General features: G+C 41.2%; 1 protein-coding gene across 3 annotated transcripts in view; it reads left to right on the top strand.

Annotated features, from left to right (window-relative positions):
- Window positions 1-22,179, top strand: part of Akap6 (A-kinase anchoring protein 6) — a 387,996-nt gene that overhangs the window by 262,944 nt on the left and 102,873 nt on the right. For all 3 annotated transcript variants that reach the window (XM_013347205.2, XM_013347218.2, XM_013347211.2), the window contains exon 9: window positions 13,631-13,751. In XM_013347205.2, coding sequence (XP_013202659.1) covers window positions 13,631-13,751 — 121 coding nt within the window. The remainder of the gene's footprint in view (window positions 1-13,630; window positions 13,752-22,179) is intronic.

Raw genomic sequence — 22,179 nt, 5'->3', positions numbered from 1 at the left:
TTCCACAAGGATGTTTTTGGCAAGAAACTGCAAAATGCCCTATGATGGAGCCTGCCTGTGAGTTCAGCTGCTTGTGGACCCTGAGCCCGAAAGCTCGCTTCAAGCTTCAAGAGTAGCGAGACCCTGGATGCAAAAGGCAGAACAAAACCCTCAGAAAACCCAAATTCGGTCATCAAGCAGACCAGCTTTTTAAGTGCTTTCGGTAGTCGAGCTGTGTGCTGGTATTCACACTTGGAAACTCAGAGTTTAGTTTTAGGAACGGGCAGATCTGTAGCCTAAATGATATGGAGTCTCCTAGGTACTGAGTTAGAAACAGCCTTCTGGACAGCTGAACTCGATTATGACCGTGTCCAGACCTAGAGCAGGCTGGGAAGACCACAGAGAGGATCCTGGAGGTGACAGAATTTCTCATTGTACTCTGAAATGTGCTTACTGAACACCACAAAGTCAGATCACAGCTCTTTAGTGTGGCATTAAGTGGGTATTTAGCTGTGCAGTAGGAGAGGGGAAGGGGTGTAGGGGTATAGTTTCTTTTAACTCTTTTGGGGCCCATCATCCAGCTCCCCCCCCCCAAATACACAGAGACTTATTCCTACTTCAGAATGCCCAGCTTTAGCTTGGTTTGTTTCTATCCAGCTTTTCTTAAATTATCTCATCAACTTTTTGCCTCTGGGCTTTTAACTTTCTCTATTCTATATATCTTTCTTTCTTTTTACCTGGGGGCTGGTTATGTGACTGGGTGACTGGTCTTTGGTGCCCTTCTCTCCTACTTCTCTCTGGCTCCTCCCTCTTCTCTTCACCTCCTACTTTTTCTCTCTTCCTGGCAGCCCTGCCTATCCTTCTCCTGCCTAGCTATTGGTCGTCCAGATCTTTATTAGCCCATCAGGTGTCTTGGACAAGCAAAATAACACAGCTTCACAGAGTTAACAACAAATGCAACATAAAAGGATGCAACACATCTTTGCATCATTAATCAAATGGTCTATAGCACAAATGAATGCAGCACATCTTTATCATAACAAAACGGCGTGCCCAAAACTGATGAGATGATGCGTGAGGCACAGCAGCGTCCTGCGTTCTGTGCGTTTTCCCTTGACTCTGATAGGCTGCCTGGCATGTGCTAGGTGCTTACATGGATAAGTATCTAAAACTGTTGTGGAGCCAGCAAAGAGGGAGCAAAGGCCTAGTGGACTGCCAACTGCATTCCACTCTGGGACACAGGGTAGAATGTTGAAGGAATGGGGGAAAATGATTGGGAAGGAAGTCAACTTCAGACCCTGTATTTAATCATGGAGTATATGGTCTTAGCCATGATCGCCAGTGGAACATTAAAGCTGAAGGTATTCCTTTCCTGCTAGGCCCATCTGCTTACCCTACCAGCCTAAAATCCTCCTTCTATAGGCAGGGTGGGAGTGTGGAGTGGGGAGTGGAGATGAGGGGGAGTGGGGGTGGGGAAAATTAGGCCCAAAAGCTCATCACATGCTGAGAACCTGTTTCAGTGGTTTTTAGAGTGTGCTCTCTGAGCCAGCAACATCAACACTTTGGATGGATTTGCTAAAGTACCATTTCTGGGTTTCAGTTCAGACCTATGAATTCAGAGAATTTGGGACTAGAGAGTATATCCACCCTAAGCCAACAAGCTTCCAAGAGTGATTTCTAGAAGTTTGGGAAGTGCTACTTTGGACAGTGGAGATTTTCTGGTTAGGAGTTAATATAAAGTATGATAAAAAGCGTGAAGACAAAAGATATAAAGAATAGAGGACCATTCTCAGAGGACTGCGGGATGAAGGGAATGAGAGATGGGGAGGCACTCTAGTGCTCCAGTTCAAAGGACTTTGGTGCCGCTGAAGACAATGTTTACTGAGTACCTCTTAAACAGAGGTCACACAGGCATTGGGATATGAAGTCAATGAGATACAAAGAATTTCAACAGGCAAATATAACTCAACAGAGGATGGTACAGTCTTGGAAGTGACAAAAAGCCTGTTCCCCCAAGAAAGACATCTGTGAAATCAGCTAAGAAAGTAAGGGAAGTGCCAGCATGACAAGCCACAGTATTCCACAGACTGCAGAGGTGTCTCAGTGACATAGAGTGCCTAACCAACAAGCACCAAGACATGAGTTTGAATCCACAGCCCCCACATAAAAACTGAGCCCTCCACATAAGCTCTGGGGTGGGAGTGTGCTGTCAGAGGTAGAGATGGGTCTCTGAGAACTCATAGGCTAGCCCACCTAGCCAGAACAGTGATCTTCCAGCTCAGTGAGATTCCCTGTCTGAGGCAATGGTGGAGAATGATGGATGGCACCCCCTGAGATCCTACTCCAGCTTCTACATGGATGCACACAGGTGTGCACATTCATGTCCATGCACCACACAGACACACACAATGCACACACACATGCACTCACACACACACACACACACACACACACACACACACACACCATCAAACCAGTATTCTGATAAAAAATGGAGAATAAAAAATTACATAGTTTAGTTAAGGGGGCAAGTGTAATAACACAAGCCCGTTGCCTGTAATCTTGAGACTTAGAAAGCTGAGGCACTGTGGATAATTATTACTTTTTTTTCGGTTAGAATCTTTCCTTGATACATTACACAAAACTTCTAAAATAAAGACTACAGAATCAAGAATTCCAGATAGCATTTTAGCTGGAGGTAATGGAGGGCTATAGTTCACCATTATTGCCTATTATTAAGCTAAAGCTCATGTCTACACAAAGACCCACACTACAGGAGACTATTTAACATCCCAACATGCCCATGCCTGTGCATGCTCATGCAGAGGGCAGACCGCTATTAGGAGAGGGGCTACTGTGTCCTACAACTGGAAGAGACTGCCTGTGATGACTACAGGAGGAGAGAGAATCTCTTTTCTTTCCTGGTGTTGGCTCTAATAAGCTGTCCATGTCTCTGTGGATAACCCCACACCCATACACATATGGGCAGTACTAACTTGACTCAATGAGTTATTTAAAAAAAATAAGAAAAATAATTGTCATCAGAGAGCATTCATCCAGCAACTGGTAGAAACAGATGCAGAGATCCATAGCCAAACATTAGCCCAGGCTCGGGGAATTCTGCTGAAGAGAGGGAGGAAAGATTGTAGGATCCAACAGGGTCAAGGACACCACAAGAAAACCCACAGAAACAATTAACCTGGCCCATAGGAACTCACAATGAACAACCAGGGAGCCTGCTTGGGACTGACCTAAGCTATGTGACAATTGTGTAGCTTGGTCTACTTGTAGAAATCTTAACAATGGGAGAAGGGGCTGTCTCTCATATTTTGGCTGACCCTTGGGAACTTATTCCTCATAGAGGAGGGGATGGGAGGAGAAGAGGGAGAGGAAAATGTAGTCAGGATGTAAAATAAACAAACAAACAAACAAATACCATTTTGAAAATAAAAAAGAAGACATGAAGTTAGGAGGGAGATATGTTGGGGTGGTGAAGTTGAATTGGAGGGAAGGGGCAGAGGGCAGATATAATCAAGATATCATATGCCTGGATATTTTTTAGAGAATAAAGAATATTTTTTAATAAAGAATATTTTTAAAATTTATAGGTTATCTATATTAGATAGACTTAGAATACTTCTTTTTTTAAATTTATTTATTTATTAAGGATTTCTGCCTCCCCGCCATTGCCTCCCATTTCCCCCCTCCCCCAATTAAGTCCCCCTCCCTCGTCAGCCCAAAGAGCAATCAGGGTTCCCTGCCCTGTGGGAAGTCCAAGGACCACCCACCTCCATCCAATACTTCTAACTGCACAAATAATGTTTATCTTTAGAGACAGTCATATGTTCTCTCTAATCTAAATTTGTCAATGAGAACATGTACCAGGTGACAAACTAAGACTCAGATTTCAGGGGCCCCTTGCTCCTCTGTGGCTACACAGTTTGATTAAGACATTTAATCTCTCCAAGATTCCACAGGGGAATATAAAATGGGAGTTATTATCCTAGCCTACTCATGCCAATTTCTGCATCTAGAAAATGTGACAATTTGTAAGAAAATACAAAAAGTAAAAGTGAAATCATTAAATGAATTATTTATTATGTAAATATTATATTTTGGGGAGCAGTGTGAGATACTAGGAATGCGAAACTGTAATAAGGTTTCATCTCTGTAGTCTGGAGGGAGAGACATAGAGACAAAGAGGGAATGAGAGCCCCTGACATTGATACAGCATTATAAATCTCAGGACAGAATTCCAGAATGGAACTATGGAGGCTATCTAATGCAGTCTGACTTGACTGGGTAGTCCTACCTTGACAGGGTAGGAGAGACATAGAAGAGAAAAGAACACGTGACTTACCTGAAAAGATGTGCACAATGTAGTAAATGGTGAGGAGGGGAAGGGGAAGGCCAGTAGCTATTAGACAGGAAGTGTGCAGAGGGTGTGCAGTGAAGATTGTGTAGCTCATTTAATGTTGAAGGCATGCACAGAGATATTCCCAACTCTGCTTGCCTGGAGCAGGAGGTCTTCCCAAGGGAGCTTTTAGAAGATACCTCATTATCCGTGTTCAAGGCTTCCCCTGCCTCTGGAGGAAATTGAACAAAGCTTGTTGGAAACTGGAGTGATGTAGCTGAGGGTTATATTTTATACTGAAGAAAATAGAAATGTCATTTCCTCATCATACAAAATTTTAGCATGAAATGTCTTCCCAACCATATATAAATTATTCCTGCACAATGACAAAAGGTTAGGAGTGTGACAGGAGAGACAAGGAAGAGACTTGCCTCCTGATTAGTGTGAAAACACACAGAAATGTGTCAACAACATCCCCAAAGAGAACTGCTATTGACACGTGAAAAGAAATGAATCACTATTTAAAATATTGCTTGATTAAAGACCAGGTTTGTTTCTCTAAATTAATTAAGCAATAAGATACACTGAGTGACTTTAAACACCTGAGAAGAGACATAATCACCCTGGATTTCACTGCCGCAGGTGAATTCCTGGGCTTCTACTGAGCCATAGGCCACAAGTTTCCATCCAATAGAATGCAGATGTGCTCGCCGCCCCCCATAGACACATACAGAGCACTTTGAATTTCTGCTCAGTGAGTATATTTGGAACCTGCGTACATCAAATATGGGTTTCCCACCAGTCCTAGAAATGATATACTCTCTCTCACATGCACCAGTGTTGAAATTTTCCTTACAGATAAGCTAAATCAGTAAACACCCTCAATAAACCATAAATCCTTCCTGAATTCCTACTCCTTCTGATTCTCCCTTTGTCCCAATATAGTAACTGATCAGTGTTTGATTCAGATCCCTTTGGCTCCTTCTATGGTGAGTAAAAGTATAAAAATACAACATTTAGTCAAGAAAGCAAAAGATAGCCAGGCTCAGTGATGTGCGCCTACCCAGGAGAATAAAGCAGTAAGATCATTGGAGCCCAGGAGATTCCTGATACTTTGGGGGCTAAAACATACAGAGAACACTAGCCAAGAAAAATGTACTCATGTGGTACCATGAGACTTTATTCTAGGGATATATAAATTCATTAAATAGAGTCTTAGGCAGTTTTCTGTAATGGTCTAACTCCATCCATACCAGAGCCAACAAGCAGCAAATCAGAGATTGGAAGTCTACTTTGCAGGGAGGTATGACTTCAAAGATAGCAGTATAGTCAACTAATAAAGATTTATGTATATTGCTTCTCTCTACAGCTCAGGGGTACTGATGGGTGCTGTAGATGATTAAAAGGCTAACAGATCTTGAGAAGGCCAAACACATTGTAGTGTGTAGAGCAGAACTATTTCAAAGTTATTCTCTTTGATCATTCTCCCATCTTCTTCCCCAAAGATTTGAGTCATTTTGCAAAAACTATTGTGAATAAGACAAAAAAGCTTCATTAAAATAAATTAGGAAAAATAAAATAATAATATGAACATTTTGAATTGAATATTTAATGCATATCTGTAGTAGGAGGTTGCTTGTTCATTTTCCAGCTGCCCAGACTCCCAAAAAAGTCACACAGAAACTATCTTATTTAAATCACTGCTTGGCAAATCATTTAAGCATATTGCTAGCTAGCTTTTACATCTAGAATTAATCCATTTTATCATTTTATATTTTACCACGAGTCTCATGGCCTACTGACAAGGTTCCAGCTGGCAGCTTGCAACTTTCCCCTCCGGCAGCTGCATGGTGTCTGGCGACTCTGCCTTCTTTCTCCCAGCATTCAGTTAGTTTTCCCCTCCTAGCTCTACTCTGCCCCATCATATACCAAGCCCGCTTCATTATTCATTAACCAATAAATGCAACATATTTACAGAAGGACTTTTCACACTACATATCCTCGAGAGTGGCTATGATTTATTACCAGGAGTTCAATCCTCCAAAGAAAAGAAAAAAAAATTCACTTCATTATCAATCCATAGTCTTAAAAACATTATTTATCAGTTTGAAGCATTCCCCTTGTTATTTGAATGTGAGATGTGTTTGATATATTTTTTGAATACTTGGTACCCAGCTGATGGCATTGTTTTGGGAAGTTGTGGAAACTTTGGGACCTAGAGACCTGGTAAGCCAAGGTGGATCATTGAAGATGTACCTCATATTCACCTATGATTCTATACTGATTCTCTGGTTCCCGGACCAGTGTCCATGTGAGAAATTCACCTTCATGTCCCACTGCCATGGAGTCAATCCCTCATGCTTTCTCATGTTGGGACAGAGTAAATCAATGGGGGAAATTCCAACAATGAGATAGTACCTAACTTACTTTCCTATAGGTGGTTCTGCTGTTTGCTTACAGTGCACTGCTCAAATCCAAGTCCTTGTGCATTCTACAGAAGTGTCTTATCATTAAAAACACCCCCAGCCCCTTCTATTGCTTCTCAAGTGAGAGAAAGGTATCTCTGTGTTATCATTTATAAAGAGGTGGTGGAGGATTGATCCTACGAGGGGCAATGGCAGGTCACCTGAGGCCTTGGCAGGTCCCCTGGCAGGTGGCCTGAGGCCTGGTGGGAGAGAGACAGATAGATACACCATGCAGAGAGAGCTGGGGTATAGAGTTTATTTAGTGGGTTATGGAGGGGGAGGGAAGGGGAGAAGAGAGAGGGGAAGGGGAAGGAAGAGAGGTGAAAAACAGAAGCTGCCTCTTCAGAAGAAGGGGAAAGAGAGAGAGAGAGAGAGAGAGAGAGAGAGAGAGAGAGAGAGAGAGAGAGAGGAGAACGAACTGGAGAGGAGGCTTGAAATGGCTTGACTTGGTGGAAGGGGGAGGTTGGGAGTGGGCAGGGCTTGTCTCTTAAGGGAACAGGGTACCCAAGTGACAGACCAGGCCAGCAGATTACAACATTATGTTATTATAACTCTCAGTTTGGGGGTGTGAGCTGCACAATAACTGTCGGGGACTATCCTCAACAAAAAATACCTCTTGCCAGGGTAGAGGCATAAGGATTTAGAAAATATTAGTAAAGAATATGAAGAAGTGAAAGAAAATAATAAAATGGAGAAACATATAGGATAGTATTGGAGGGAGTGCCAGTGAGTGCTGGAATTTGCCTGCATTTAGTTTCCAATTGCTTTAAATACCCCTGACCCAAAAGGTAGGAGTAAGATAAAAGACTATATTAACAGGATACAAGGAAATGAACACACCAATTGAAGGTCACAGGCTAAGACCACAGTTAAACTTTCTGTTGCTAGAACAAAACAAGTCATGCTCACACCCTAGATCATAACATTGTGTAGGCAAACCACTCCCTGGGTGGAATCCAATGTTATCTCCATAAAGGGAACTGGAACTTAGTTGGCTCCTTAGACTCTTGTTTGAGGTAGGAACAATCTATTTTTCTATTCCTGGAGCCAGAGCTATTAGCCACACCTGTTGACAATAACCCTGAGAGAGCAGGTGGGACCTTTGTTTGAAGTAGAAATATAATAACCTTGAAGAACTAGAGGTAAGTTCCAAGTCTCTGACCTTTGGTCAATGTGGAAATAGGCTCACATTTTCAGGCCTGCACAAATAACACCTAAGGATAACTCAGTAGGAGTAGTTGATAAGTACCTAAAACTTGAAGACAGCACTCAGAACAGTGACAGTCTCCATGGAGACAAAGGCCTCTTAAGCAGACTTTTGCTACCAGACTTCTGTTAGCAAGATTGGGCAGCAGAAAATTATTTTCAGGTTTACTCGTGTCATAACTTGAAGGTAGATACTTCCTATTAAACCCTTGAAAACTAATGCTGCCTGAAAGTGGGGGGGGGGGGTTTACTAAGGGGTGAGCTCCTAAAGCCACAGCAGCATGTGAGTAGCTGTCCTGGATCCTGAGTCTCATCAATGAATACAATAATGGAAGGCTTGTTTCTAAACGACTACTGGTGCCCCTGGCTTTGTCTTCAGAGATATAGTTTCTTCTTTTGCTCTCCTGAATATTGTGCTAAAATACATCAGGAAGCTTTTAGTTCAACGACTGATCTAATAAGTTGATCAAGAGTAAAGGATAAAAAAAACCCACTCAGAAATAAATGTGGACATATATAAATATATGGATTTATTTCTGTAGTTTCAGTAATTGGTGTTAGTGGGAAGATGGTCTAGGAGAAGCAAAGACCAATCATTAACAAGTTTCTACTCTTAATTTTACTTTTCTTAGATAATTTAACGTCTGTGTATGTGTGTATATTTTTATTATATGTAAAACACATATACGTAGATATATATGCCTATATACATATGTGTATATATAATATAAACATAGATTGATTGATAGATAGATAGATAGATAGATAGATAGATAGATAGATAGATAGATAGATAGATAGATAGATAGATAGAGAATTACTTTTGGAAAGAACTCCATATTCCATACTCTTTTTATTTACTAATGGCAAAGTCGGGCTCATCTTCTAAGGCAGCTGCTCATGAATTTCCATTCAAAACAGTAAATTAGTGTCCACACTGTAATATGTTTAGAGTGAAAAGGGATTCTATATGCAACTGTACCCAACAGGTTCCACTCCTGGAAAGCTGAATTTTATTCTTTAATGGTATTATGATTGGGCTACATGCCACTGTTGTATCCCTCTTCCATGCTGACATTCTTCATGGGGTAGATACTAGTGGGAGATTCCCAAGTATCATTAATATTTTCCTTCAGCAAATCACATAAATTATATATTTTGTAAGAATTTCTTATCACTTCCTTTTGTGTCTTTTTTTAAAAAAAAATTTTTTTAAACCAGAAGCAAACTTCCCTGCTCAAATAGTGTGAACAGTGAATACTTAGTGAATATTTGGGGAAAGAATCAATATCCTAAAGAAGCTAGGAAACTTGGGTCATTTAATAAAACTTTTAGTATAGGCAGGTGGATATTTTTAGATGCTCATTAGTGTGAATGAATCATTGAAAGGGTTCATGTATGTGTATGGATGAAATATATACATATGTGCAAATAATACTCAGCTTAAGATAGAAAAGCAGTGAACACGTTAGCATTTCCTTCTCTTCAACCAATAATCACTCTAATTTGATGATTCCTTAATTTGGTTGTCTGTTTTAATCAGAATTCCTCAGTAGGTCAAAAGAAAACCTCATATATTCACACACACCTCCCATTGATTTCACTTGGGTGAAACTTCATCGTTTAAGCAAAGTTTAAGTTGAAATGTTGAGTTAATGATGCCCACTTTAAATACCAAAGGCTGAATGCATTTGTGTATTAAACACTTAGCTAGTCAAGCAGAATTCCCATCGGGATGCAAGAGAAGAGACATTTCTGAAACTATGTCAGCCTCACTAATGTATGTCGCCGTTCTGTCTGCAGGAGAAAAAGAAAAGAACCAAATCAACTTGATAGTGTTCATATATGCATGGGAATGTAATCCCTTATGAATTTCCTGCCACTTAACTGCACTATCAGTTACCTCTTCTCTGTTGAAGGACAGACCTGGATATTTTTCAGTTGGAAAGTCAACAAAAGCACCTGGGTGTGAATTCAGTTGATCCAACTGGCATATGCTTCAAGGGGAAAAAGAGCTGCTAGTCAGTTCTGGGGTACCATTGTGATGGAGTCAAGAAATGAGACCTTTCTGTTTACTACACAGTAGTTGACACTTGATGTAGAAGATACTGCCTCTCAATCAAATCATTTGAAAAATTTTATCTTATTACTTTTGAAGTAATATAAAGGTAAAGAAGTCTTAACAAATTCTAAGCCTACAAAGTTGCCTGTAATGGTGTACACATAAAATAGTAAACATTTCAGAATGTTTCACAAGAGTCAACCAAGAAATTCAGGAACCAATTTCTTATTTTCTATGAAGTTATTGCCTTTTTTCAAAATCTTTCTTGCTTTCTGCATAAGGATTTTGTGATAATTTTGGGGGGACGCTGGTGCAGATTCTACATCAAAGGACCAAAATATGTTAGCAAAGCATTCACAGAGAACTTGTGAAGTAGATCTTAAAAATGCAACATCAAACCTAAATATCCTCAGCTTCGAAGAAAAGAGGGTCTTGGAGATGTGTAGAGCATCTTTGTGCGTCTCGTCTCACATGCCCGGGTCTCCAGTGTGGGCTAAGAACTGAACTCAGCATTCAACAGCAACAGACAGCTTGTTCTAAGGCCCATCGTAAGAACTAATAGAAAGGCCATTTTCTTTCAAACCACCACAATGACAGGGACCAAAACCAAACCAGAGCATCTAAGAGAATCAAGGAAGGGTGCATTTTAAGATCAGCATTGGAGTGTTAACTATATGTTAGTCTCATCAACTCATTCACTCTCCTAAGGGAGTGATATCTTAGCTGATGCTCAGGTTCTCATATCTCTTGTTCTTCATCCTTTTCTCTGAGATGACAATTGAGCAAACAAGTTTTTATGACCTTGGGATTCTTGACCTCAATGGCTAAACTTAGGATTTTGGTACAGGCTAGCTAGGTTGTCGCAAGCAAGTTGTACCTTGAAGACAGCTGTGGTTGCTTTACTTCTTGTTATCTCTTAGCTTGGTCAGGCCCTGGTGGAATTCTTTCTTTTATTGATTTTATTGAGCTATACATTTTTCTCTGCTCCCTCCTGTCTCTCCCCTCCCCTTCAACCTTCAGCCATGGTCCCCATGCTCCCAATTTACTCAAGAAATCTTGTCTTTTTCTACTTCCCATGTATATCTCTCTCAGGGTCCTCATTTTGTCTAGGTTCTCTGGGATTGTACATTGTAGGCTGGTTTTCTTTGCTTTATGTCTAAAATCCATTTATGAGTGAATACATATGATATTAATCTTTCTGGGTCTGAGTTACCTTACTCAATGTGATGTTTCCTAGAGCCATCCATTTGCCTGCAAATTTCAAGATGTCATTTTTTTTTTCTGCTGTGTAGTACTCCATTATGCGATTCTTGCTGACTAAGCCTCATCCCAGCCTTTATGGGTACTACCAAATTTCAAAGAGGCCTGGCATCGCATGCCCGTGTGGGACCCCCCACCTGCTTGCCCTTAGGTTCACTGTGCCTTTGTTGCTATGGTAACACTTCCAATTAACTTAGCCATTGAACTTTTAGAAATCTTGGCATTTTCTTGGAGAAGACTATGTCAATGGGAGGTTAATCAAAACTAGCTCCCCCTATGTCTCCTCTCCCCTTATTCCCACACCCCCACCATTCTCTTATCCTCCCATCTTCCCTCAATCCTGCTTATTGGAGATATACCACAGAAGACAATCTCTATAGTCCCTAGCAGGAGATGGAGCTGAGGATTATGGGTTGTTTTTTCCTCACATGCTTCCTCTCTAAGACTTGGGCCAAAAGAGACGGGGGAGGATGTTAAAGAGTCTACTCCTCCTGTCTTTCCATGGTTCATGTTCTCCAAGCTCACTTCAATGAAGATCATTTATTTATCTCTCCCTTTGGTTTTAATATTTCTGCATACCCTACTCTCCAAATATTGTAAGTGGCATTTCACTTTCCCCCAATTTTTATTGGTAAAATATTGGAAGGCAACGGGAAAGGAAGTGGCAGCCATACTTTCAAATGTTATTTTTAAGTGATCACACAAGCAAAGACTTTCTTACTGTTCACAGACTAACTTTGAAATCTTGGTGGTTCATTTATCCTCCAATAGTGGTTGGTTTGTGTGGAGCAGGAATACTAATTCAGATTTCACAAGGTTACTGGAAACCCCTGGCTCCTCAGAGTGTGGTCCCTGAACCAAAAGCATTGATGACACTTCTTAGAAATGCAGAATTACACCCTCCTCCCCAAGTAGGAGTTAGTACCTTCATTTTTCTAGAATCATCAGCTGTGCCCCTATCTTCATTGAGTTTGAGAAGCATGGTTGTAGGCCATCATTTGTGTGTGCAGTAGCTAGACAGACCACTGGCGACTAGTGAACACTCACTAACCAGTTCCACAATCAAGAGTGTTTGTAAGGATGCAAAAACAATTAAAGCAACGTAGGCAGCTCCAAATTTAGTCTTCCCACTCCCTGATCCACTGTGAACTTGTTTGATTTATCTATTAAGTGTATTTTTTTAAAGCGATCTGACAGCAAGAGACAAGAACAGAGCAGTACTCAAACCCTCCATTGGCAAATCTACATTCATAGCTCCGGTCAATGCTTTGTGAGCACTAGCAGGAAATTTGCCCCCGCTGAGTTTGACAAAACTGTATTTCTCTGAAAGGTGGTTTGGAGGTGGGAGGACAAACTCCGAGTTTTCACCCTGTACTTTCATTTTCTGATCACAGTGTTGTAAAGGAATCGGGGCTTTCCTTATTCACCAGGCTTTCAATAGAGAATCACATTAATCCTGCTAAGCTCCTTATTCTAATGATTTATTTTGTTGAAAACCATAGTGATCCTCCTTTGAATTTTAATGATTGCTGGCTATTCAAAGATTCATTGTTTTGACTTCCTGTCCTTACCTTTGTTTCCTGCGTGTCTGTGGGAACACCTGTCTAAGGCTTGTTCTGCCACTGGTCCTCACTGGCTTACCCCAGTCACTCAGGCCTATCTCTGAGTGTTACCCTGGAGTGCTAGCTACTCATCCATGACAAGAAATGTTGGATACATGACATAGAGATAGATAGACAGCAGAGGGACACATGAAAGATTGAGTCATTTTCCAGTGAAAATAATGTTTTTGGTTTGTCAGCATGCATGATCATTCTTGAAAAAAAAATCTCGATATTATTTTTAAGAATAAACTTACTGAGGAGCAACATCTAGGAAATTTAAATGAGAAAGCAATTAGGATTTTGAAGTGCTGTCTTTACCCCACATCTGGGACTATGGAAACTTCTGCTCAAGTCCCAGACCCTCCATTTCTCAGGCTGAGAAATGACGGAGCTTCTTCTCAGGGACACAATCATGGTCTCTGTTTAGACAGGGTTGGCAGATGGTGGTCACCGTGGTGTGACTCAGGAGCAAGTACAGGAACTACATGTCTTGCTTTCAAAATCTACGAAGTGGCTATGTCACAGCCTTCAGTTCCTACTTTGCCCTCTGTGTAACCATACAGAGGATTTTCCCTTCTCATTGTACAGGTATTCACCTAGGCCCATCATGGGTTTTCAAGAATACATTATTCTAATATGAGATTTTTTTTAACAACTACACTGTATTTATACATAATACATTTTTGTGCCTCATCTCCAGGCTTCTGGACTTTGATTCGGAATATCAGGAGCTCTGGGATTGGCTGATTGACATGGAGTCCCTCGTCATGGACAGCCACGACCTGATGATGTCAGAGGAGCAGCAGCAGCAGCTGTACAAGGTTAGAGCCACCCACCCCAGTGAGCCACCCACCCCTGTGAGCCACCCACCCCTGTGAGCCACCCACCCCTGTGAGCCACCCACCCCTGTGTTCGCCTTGCCGTGGGGGGGCTGATTAGCCTGACAAGCCTCCCCCCCCCCCCCTCTCTCTCTCAGGATAGCTTTGTGTTCATTGTATGTATCGTGGTATCTATTAGAATCCCCCTCCCCTGTCCCCAAACTCATTTCCATCCCCAGCGTGCTGACAGGCTGCACCAACTGACATCATGACTGCGGGAATGTCCCCTTTATCGCATTCCTTTTGGTGTAATTCCGAAGGAGGGCAGAGCTTTATCGCCAAGATGAATAGCAATAAATGAAACCACATTAATAAGAAAAGACCGGGCTGGACTGGCTGGTAACATTGAACAGTGTGTGTTTGGATTGGAGCACTCGGGTAGATTTGATCCACTCTTTTAGAGCTTCGACGGAAATTTGCCTTGATTTTTTTTTGCCTTGTTGTTACCAATGTATAGGGCTCGAGCCATCTAAGGTATGCAAGTGACGCATGCAGCAGACTTTGTAATTAAGTCTGTGAAGGTGGTTTAAGAATTCTTGCTTGGAATTCATATCGATTTCAGGCAATCCATCTGATAACTGTCTATATTACTTCCATGTCTGCTAGTTCCCCCCTTAACCTAAAGTGTCTGACCAATTCTATTTCAATAGTCTTAAGAAGTCCTTACAAAACAATCATGTGATTTTTACTGGGGGAAAAAAAATGACTGTAAGATGCACCGTCCCTGAAAAGCTGTGGGGGAAGAAAGAGGGATGTTCTCCTCAAATATCAGCCGCAGTAAATCTTTCTCATTTAAGCAATTTTTATTGGAGTAATTCTGACAGTTGTCATCCTTGAATTGCTTTGAGCATATGGCATATTTCAAAGAGCAGATTGTGAATCATAAAAAATAAAATTAATAACTAAGCACAGAATCAGCAACAGTGTAATGACAAGAAACAGCTACCCTCCAGCTTTCTAAAAATTCTTACCGAAGAGAAGTACATCCAAGGTCAAAGAAAAGTTATCGCCTTCAATTTTACCATTTTAGGTAAACTTCCTTTAGTAAAGTATTTTAACTTTTGCCTCCTCTAAGGAGAGAGACACATACTTTTACAGTGTCTGATTGACATTATTTATTGTCCCTTGGGAATCATCTTACTTAAGAAAAGATATAGGCTCCCTAGGGGCTGAGTAAATAGGGACATTGTACTCTCTGAAAAATTCTGTTCAGCACTGATGTTGTTTGGTGACTTTTCTGTTTTCTGTAAAAATAGCTGTCCGCACTACCCAAAAGATTTTTTGCAATAACATTGCTTGAGTAACAGCTTCAAACTGATATTAACTGTGGTTAGGCTATTTCACACCTCATGTCAAGATCAGAAATTACATATGAAAAATATTTATAAATCTATATTAATTTAGTGCTAGAAAAATATCCATTTCTAAACCAGTACTGCAGAACTTACTGCAGTCACACTGCCAAGTAACATTTCTTGTCTTCCTGATGCATTTTGTAGTTTGCATGTAAGCCACTATTTTCTGAAACATTGCTATTCTTTGTAAAAAAAAAATCACAGTCATATAATTTACATCACAATTAATAGGAAGTCGTCGAATAAAGAAAGCAGTTGTCTTTTTCTGGCGGTTTCCTTGGAAGTCCTTTGCCTGAGAATTCCCACTCTGACACACTGAGGGTGATTATTCCGCCCACTCGGGGCTTCTGGGTCAGAGTACTTTTCCAAACATTATCTGCATCGTGTTGTTTTCATCTGTGACTCATTCCATCATCATGTTTCTGCTTTTAAGACCTCAGCATAAAGCAGTATTTTCTGTGCATTTGGTTTGTAAAGAAAACATCACCAAGAAACCAAGGGAAAATGCTACAGGTCTACAAGGGTCTTGGTGGGAGCCCCAAACAGTTGCAGAGAACTGGAAACTTCAAAGCAATCCTGAGGATATGACATTAGGAAGCCTGTAATAGAAAAAATGACTGAGAATTAGTTTGAGGTCTTACCCAAGACTCCCTAGGGCTTCCTAGGTCAGGGCAGCATTTTCAATACTCTATTCCGCTATTCTAATCTGCTTTCTCAGGAATCCACTAAACTGACCACTTAGTAGAGAGGAACTGGTAACCTATCGATCAAAGAGCATCTGAAAGGATTGGAGCTCTTTAATTGTTCAGTGGGTCTTCTTAGGCTTTCGAACGCCACGAAACCATCTTGATCATCTTTAGTTTTCACATTGGCTTCCACCACCCCTGCTTCTCAGTGCTTTATCAAAATTCTTACTAAAAACATCACTGATATTTGGGGATGAAGGATGTTTGTGGGACCTTGCTTCCCACCAGAGAATGTTTACTATTCTTAACTCCCGAGCCACTGTGACAATGTAAGATGACCTGAACCCACTTCAGAGAATTCCTGACTTATCTTACTTTAACTGTCTTTTACCGTGTGTGAGTGTGTGTGTGTGTGTGTGTGTGTGTATGTGTGTGTGTGTGTGTTTTCATGTACCACTCTGCCCTTGTGAAGGTCAGAGGATAATTTATGGGAATCACTTCTCACCTTCTACTCTGTGGAAGGCAAGGATCAAACTCATGACCTCAGGCTTGGCACCAAGTGTTTCCACCTGCTCAGCTATCTTCCTGGTCCTTTTTATTTATTGAAAGTGTTAACATCAAGAGAAATGCCTTTCACTTATTACAAATACACACACACACACACACACACACACATGCACACGCGTGCACGCATACACGCGCACACATACACATACGCACACCAAGCATGATAGTGCATGCCTGATGCATACTTATAATCCCAGCTAGGAGAATAGCTTTATGGGAGAACACTTGCATGGCATACATGAGGCCCTGGGTTCAAATCCCAAAGAATAATGAAAAGTAGAAATGAAGCTCTTAATAGGTGATACAATTGAAAGGGATAGCTGTGAAATTTCCAAAGGAACTCACTCTCGAGTGAAGGTAAAAGCTAAAGCAAACGTGGGCAAGGGCAGCCGTTGTCCCTCCTATCACAGCATCCCGAGTCTTTGTTCTTCTGTCCCTGGGTAGCTTGGTGTTCCAATACTGAAATCTTTCCCTGGCATAGACGGTTGTTTGTAGAAGTTTGTATAGTCCTAAGTGACCCCCAAGGTCCCCCTTTGGAAATGTCAGGTTAGGTAAAACCTAGGTTTTCTAGTCTCAGAAAGTGGCATTCACTTAGTATTTTCTATACTAGCTGCTGATTTCCTAGCTGTCTCTGTCTGCTTTTATTTTTTAGTTCCTGCTGGAAAACCACCTACCCTATCTGAGTAGGATACTTCTTGTTTATATGTTATTTATCCAAAGCCAGCCAAATACAAAGGAACATGGGCAGGGCAAGAATGACATTGGAAAGGCAAAGAATACACTGTTACGAGATGGCGTAGTTTAAAAGCCTCACTACATCAATGAAGTATACAGCACACTTAATCCACTTCTTGTTTTCAGATTGCTAGACATTTAAGATCCTTTTCTTTCTAATTAATTTGAAACTACATCGTTTTGAGAAAACTCAACTCTTACTAAAAGTGAACTATTCTCTCAATTATATTTTGCAGTTTTGATATGGTCAGATGAGCTGGCTGCTGCATCTTCCCTACCCCCTTCTCTCTCTTGCCCTACCTCCGAATAAGAGTCTTCTCTGTCCATTTTCTAATAAACACTGGCAGTCCGTTCAGCCTAGAAAATACAAACATCATCTCTTCTTGTTTTTTTCTTTCCCAGTCAAGGAGAAATTGCCCCCACTCTCTCACAGTTCTGCTCTCCGTTCTTTCTACCTCCCTAAGTAGGACAATTTAATTTGTCAAAAGTAACCACCGTGATTTTGAAAGTTCAGCTCCTATTTGGACTAGCGTTACGAAGCCAGAATTCATAATCGCGAGGAGCTGTCACTCTGATGGCCTGCTTGCACATTAACTATTAATGGAGAAATATTTAAAACTCCACTTGCAAAGGAAAAGCTCCATTTTTTTTTCATTTCTGCAGATCAAAGGTGGCATTATTCTTGGGTTCAGGGAAGCTCAAATCGCCTCCTCTCATCCTACACATTCTATAGACTGAGTGACCCAGAAACATGCCATCCATGGGCTTGCTGAGCTTGGCTGCTGTCTTGTTCTTCTCCTAGAAGTCACCCACCGATGACTTCAGAAGGCTTTAAGGGTCTCCCTCTCGGGACCACCTGACCTCCATCAGTTCTATGCTACCTACACAGGGCAGACGGCAGAACTTGTCGTAAGCCTGTGTTGATGTATGTTGCCAAAGGAAAGGTTAATCTCAACACCCTCACTAGAGTCTGGTGATTATTATAATGGAGCGAGAGTTACTTTAAGTTGGCACAAACAGATGTGTGCCTCAACTGAGGCCCTTAGCTGTTCCATATGACTTCCAAGGGGCTAAAAGGAACCCTTCCAGGTATAATCTGAAATACATACCCAGTAAGACTTTATTGCCACGAAATTTACAGCAGAATTTTTTATATTTTATTTTATATTATTTTATTTATCTTTTTTTTTTTTTTGGAGACAGGGTTTCTCTGTGTAACAGCTCTAGCTGTCCTGGAACTAGCTCTTGTAGACCAGGCTGGTCTCAAACTCACAGAGATCCCCCTGCCTCTGCCTCCCAAGTGCTGGAATTAAAGGAATGCACCACTACCATCTAACTTATATTTAATTTTAAAATTGTTATTTCATTTATGTTTATATATTTATTATATAGTAGCACATTTTCTATAAACAATACGAGTTTCCTGTATCTTTCTCCATTATCCTATTTTCTGAATGTCCTGTTTGTAAAAGAAAAAGATCTATTTACCTTGCTTAATAGTTACTAAGCATATTGACCATTTTTTATGTCTTATAAATTTTAGATTGCTAAGAATCTTCATGAAAATATTTATAAAACATTTTTAAAAATGTACCAGGGTATCAGATGCAGTAACATAATTCCCATGGTCTCTGCGACCCAGGATGCTGCGGGGAGGGGAGCAGAGAATAACTTCAACCTTGTTACTTGGACGAAGCACCGTAGCAAGACTTGTTTCGAAAGAACATTTTAAAGTGAAAATAGAAATCAGAACTGGCGGAAGCGTGCAAGAGCAGAGGCTGCTTCTGTGAGAAGACTGGCTATACCTGGCCCAGCCACAGAGCCTGCAGCATCCTCCATGGCTAGCACAGAGAAGCTACTCGGTGGCAAAGCAAAGGGCAAGAGCTCACTAAACACGATACAGGTTTCCCAGGAGAAAACTCATAGCCGGCCCTTTAAAGACGCTAAGCTCACTGGACACGTGGATATCATCTCTTAAGAATATTTATCAAGTCTGTATTCTAGGTAACATTTCACACACAGTTTCTGTGACCCCTGAACTAACTCACAGTTCAGTGTCTTGGTTGCAAATTCCATATGGGAGCACAGACCTCACCAAGAGAATCCTGTTGATGTAAAAGAAAGGCAACAGGGCCGCGTTAGGCTAATAGACAAGGAAACAGGGAAGAAAACGCAAAACAAGAACCCAAACAGCATTTGAGACATAATGATAGAAGAACCGACTTGGAAGTAATTATTGGAAGAAGGAGTGCAGTTTGGAGGAGTGTGTGTTTGAAAGGCTTCGACTCTAAAAGCAATGTGTGCAAAGTCTGATTAGATATTCAGAGGAACAAGAGATATCAAGTAAGAGAAGATACACGGACATACTTGGCTTGTTTTACGGCGATTGATGCCAAAATGATGCTGTCATTGCTGTGAACTGATCATAGAAACACATTAATCACACTATGCCTATATTTCATAAACTCACGAATATCAGCCCTCTGGGATAGATTCCTTTCAGTTTTCTCTGGACTGAGTTGTTCTAAATAATTTCAGATGTTGCTTGATACTCTCATGGCTAAACTTGAGTTCCTAAAACTATAGTGCCCATCTGCTTTGTGGCTCAAGCTACGGCGACCAGACTTAGGGTTGAAAAATAGCCACTGTGATATATATCGGTTTGTAGTATAGGGATGTGAATCAAAAATTAAATTCTGCTAGTTAGGCTTCATATTGGGATTTCAGTATCAAATTTCACGTTTCACAATCTTGATTGTGTCGAATCAAACAAATCACTATTCACGGAAAGCAGTCAGAGCAGAAGAGACCAGAGAGAGCAGGCACACAGGCTTCATGATAATTTCTTACCTCAGTCCTAGTTGATTAATCGGATAGCCTAATTGTATGTTACATTAAAACTCCATTAAAATAAGAAAAATATGCTTAAAATCATTATAATTTTTCAAATAACATCATCCAGTCATTTTGACAGTGACCAGAACTGATCTAGGAATGAATGTGTTGGTAATTTTTATTAAAGTTCAAAAAGTCCCGAGATTAACTGTCACATTGATTTGAGTGTTGATGCATCACTGTTTGATATGGACACTCAAATTTATATTTTTCTCTTTTTAATTTTCGAGAGGCCAAAACTCTTCCTGGAGTGTTCAGGGATAGAAAAAGGAGACAGCAACCTGTGAAACACGCAAGGTTCCTGCTGGAGCCTGTGATTCCTATTTGATTCACTTTTCCAAAAGGGGGGAGAGTGGGGAGAAGAAGGGTGTAAGGAAAATTGGATGCCAAGAAGCAGTTGGCTCTGTGCAGAGGGCGAGGAGGGGAAGCCCAGCCAGCAGGCCCCGTCTCCAGTGGCGAGCTGCTGCCCGGAAGGTGCGCTGGCTCTGGGGCTGGCCTGGCGGCATTGTGTGGCTCTTCTCCCTCTGGCCTGGCCTGCTCTGGCCTAGAGTGGATCAAACAAGCTGTGGGGGAAATTTTCCCTCATTTGCATCACTTCTAGACAGCCCTGTCGTACTCTTTGCTGACAGGAAATCACTGTCTCTGTCACCTTTTCTCAGGGCCCTCCTTTTGGCAGAGATGGGCCATGTGACCACGCTTAATCACAACAACAGGCCTGGCTGGGGACTCTGACATGTTTTCCTCCGCACTTCAATAAATGGGGTAGAGGAGCCAGTAGGAAATGACTACATTAATTTCAGAGTGAAAAGATAATTAACACTTGAAGGCCTGACGCTCTGATGCGAGAACCTATGGAATTATTCAAATCAAAGTTAATTTACCCAAAACTTGTGAAAACTATCTGCTTTAATGCAACTCTTTGGTTTTGTTTGATTGCAGTCTCGATTAGTGAAAGCTGGGCACTCGGGAGGGAGAAGGGGAAGAAGGTGGGGAGAGGGAGCGTTTGAATGTGAGAACGAGAGAGGAGAAGAAGAAATCATAGCAGGAGTAGCTATGTTGGGAAAAGCAAGCTAACTGGGCTAACCCGTCAACATTTGGGGCTGGAGACTGGAGCGTGTAAAACACTACTTAGATGATATGAATAGAACGCTGGCAAACAAAGCAGCAGTGTGCTCCTAGAAAACGGTCCTTAAAGGAGTTTCCTTGGCAACAGAAATGCAGTTCCAAAAGCAGACAGAACTTTCCTCAGGAAACATCCTATTAATAACAACCTTTGGAACAACTTGGAACCATTTGACGACTTGGCAATAATAACACCGAGTGCCCAGCAAATTAATCTCACTCATAGCGTTGATGTTTCTCTTGTCTGTGGTTCTGCTGGACCCTGCCTAGAACTCGTTGCCTCTCAGGGGTACAGAAGTGAAAAACTATTTCTAAATGTAGTCGTGGAAAAAGGAAGCCAAAAGGAGCCTGAGGGTCCGACATCACTGGCCAACCATTGTCTTCCTCCTTTGGGAGCCGACCAAAAGATCTTTGTTTGGGGAGACAAGTTTATTCAAATGAGAGCTGCCATAGGAAATCACATGCTTTAATCACCCGCATGAAAATCTCTTTGCAATAGAGATGCTTCCTGGAGCCAAACTTGAAGGGGTTAACAGCACATCTGAGGCCATCCACTGCAAAAACATGACATATAAATGTAATGCTAACTCTAAACATGGGCTGAGGGTTGTTTTTTAAAGCATTGTCATTTCTTGCCAGCTCAGAGAACGAACTCATCTTGGGTCGTCTTGGCCAACGGGAATCATTTGAATTCTCCTAAAGGCTGCTTGCCAGCTGAGAGTGGAGTGTACCCCTCCTCCGACCTTTTTTAAACCCTTAGATGTAAAGGTTAAAAGTAATCAATATCTCATTGTGCTGCTTGGTTTCAGGGTAATAAGTAATAACCATCATGTTAAATCCAAATGATTCCAGATTGCACCTAAATGAGCTGACCTGTTAGGGAGGTGGCATTAATTGCAATCAGGATAACGAGTAGAGTTTGCTAATAAAAGTTTGATTTAATTGTTAAAAAAAGAACAAAACACAACTTCAGTCTTTAACTTTTTTAAAGCTTTTACTTAATTAAATGGA

Source organism: Microtus ochrogaster, chromosome 1 (genome assembly GCF_000317375.1).
Source record: "Microtus ochrogaster isolate Prairie Vole_2 chromosome 1, MicOch1.0, whole genome shotgun sequence".
Lineage (NCBI taxonomy): Eukaryota > Metazoa > Chordata > Mammalia > Rodentia > Cricetidae > Microtus > Microtus ochrogaster.
This window is presented reverse-complemented; position numbering and strand designations above follow the sequence as displayed.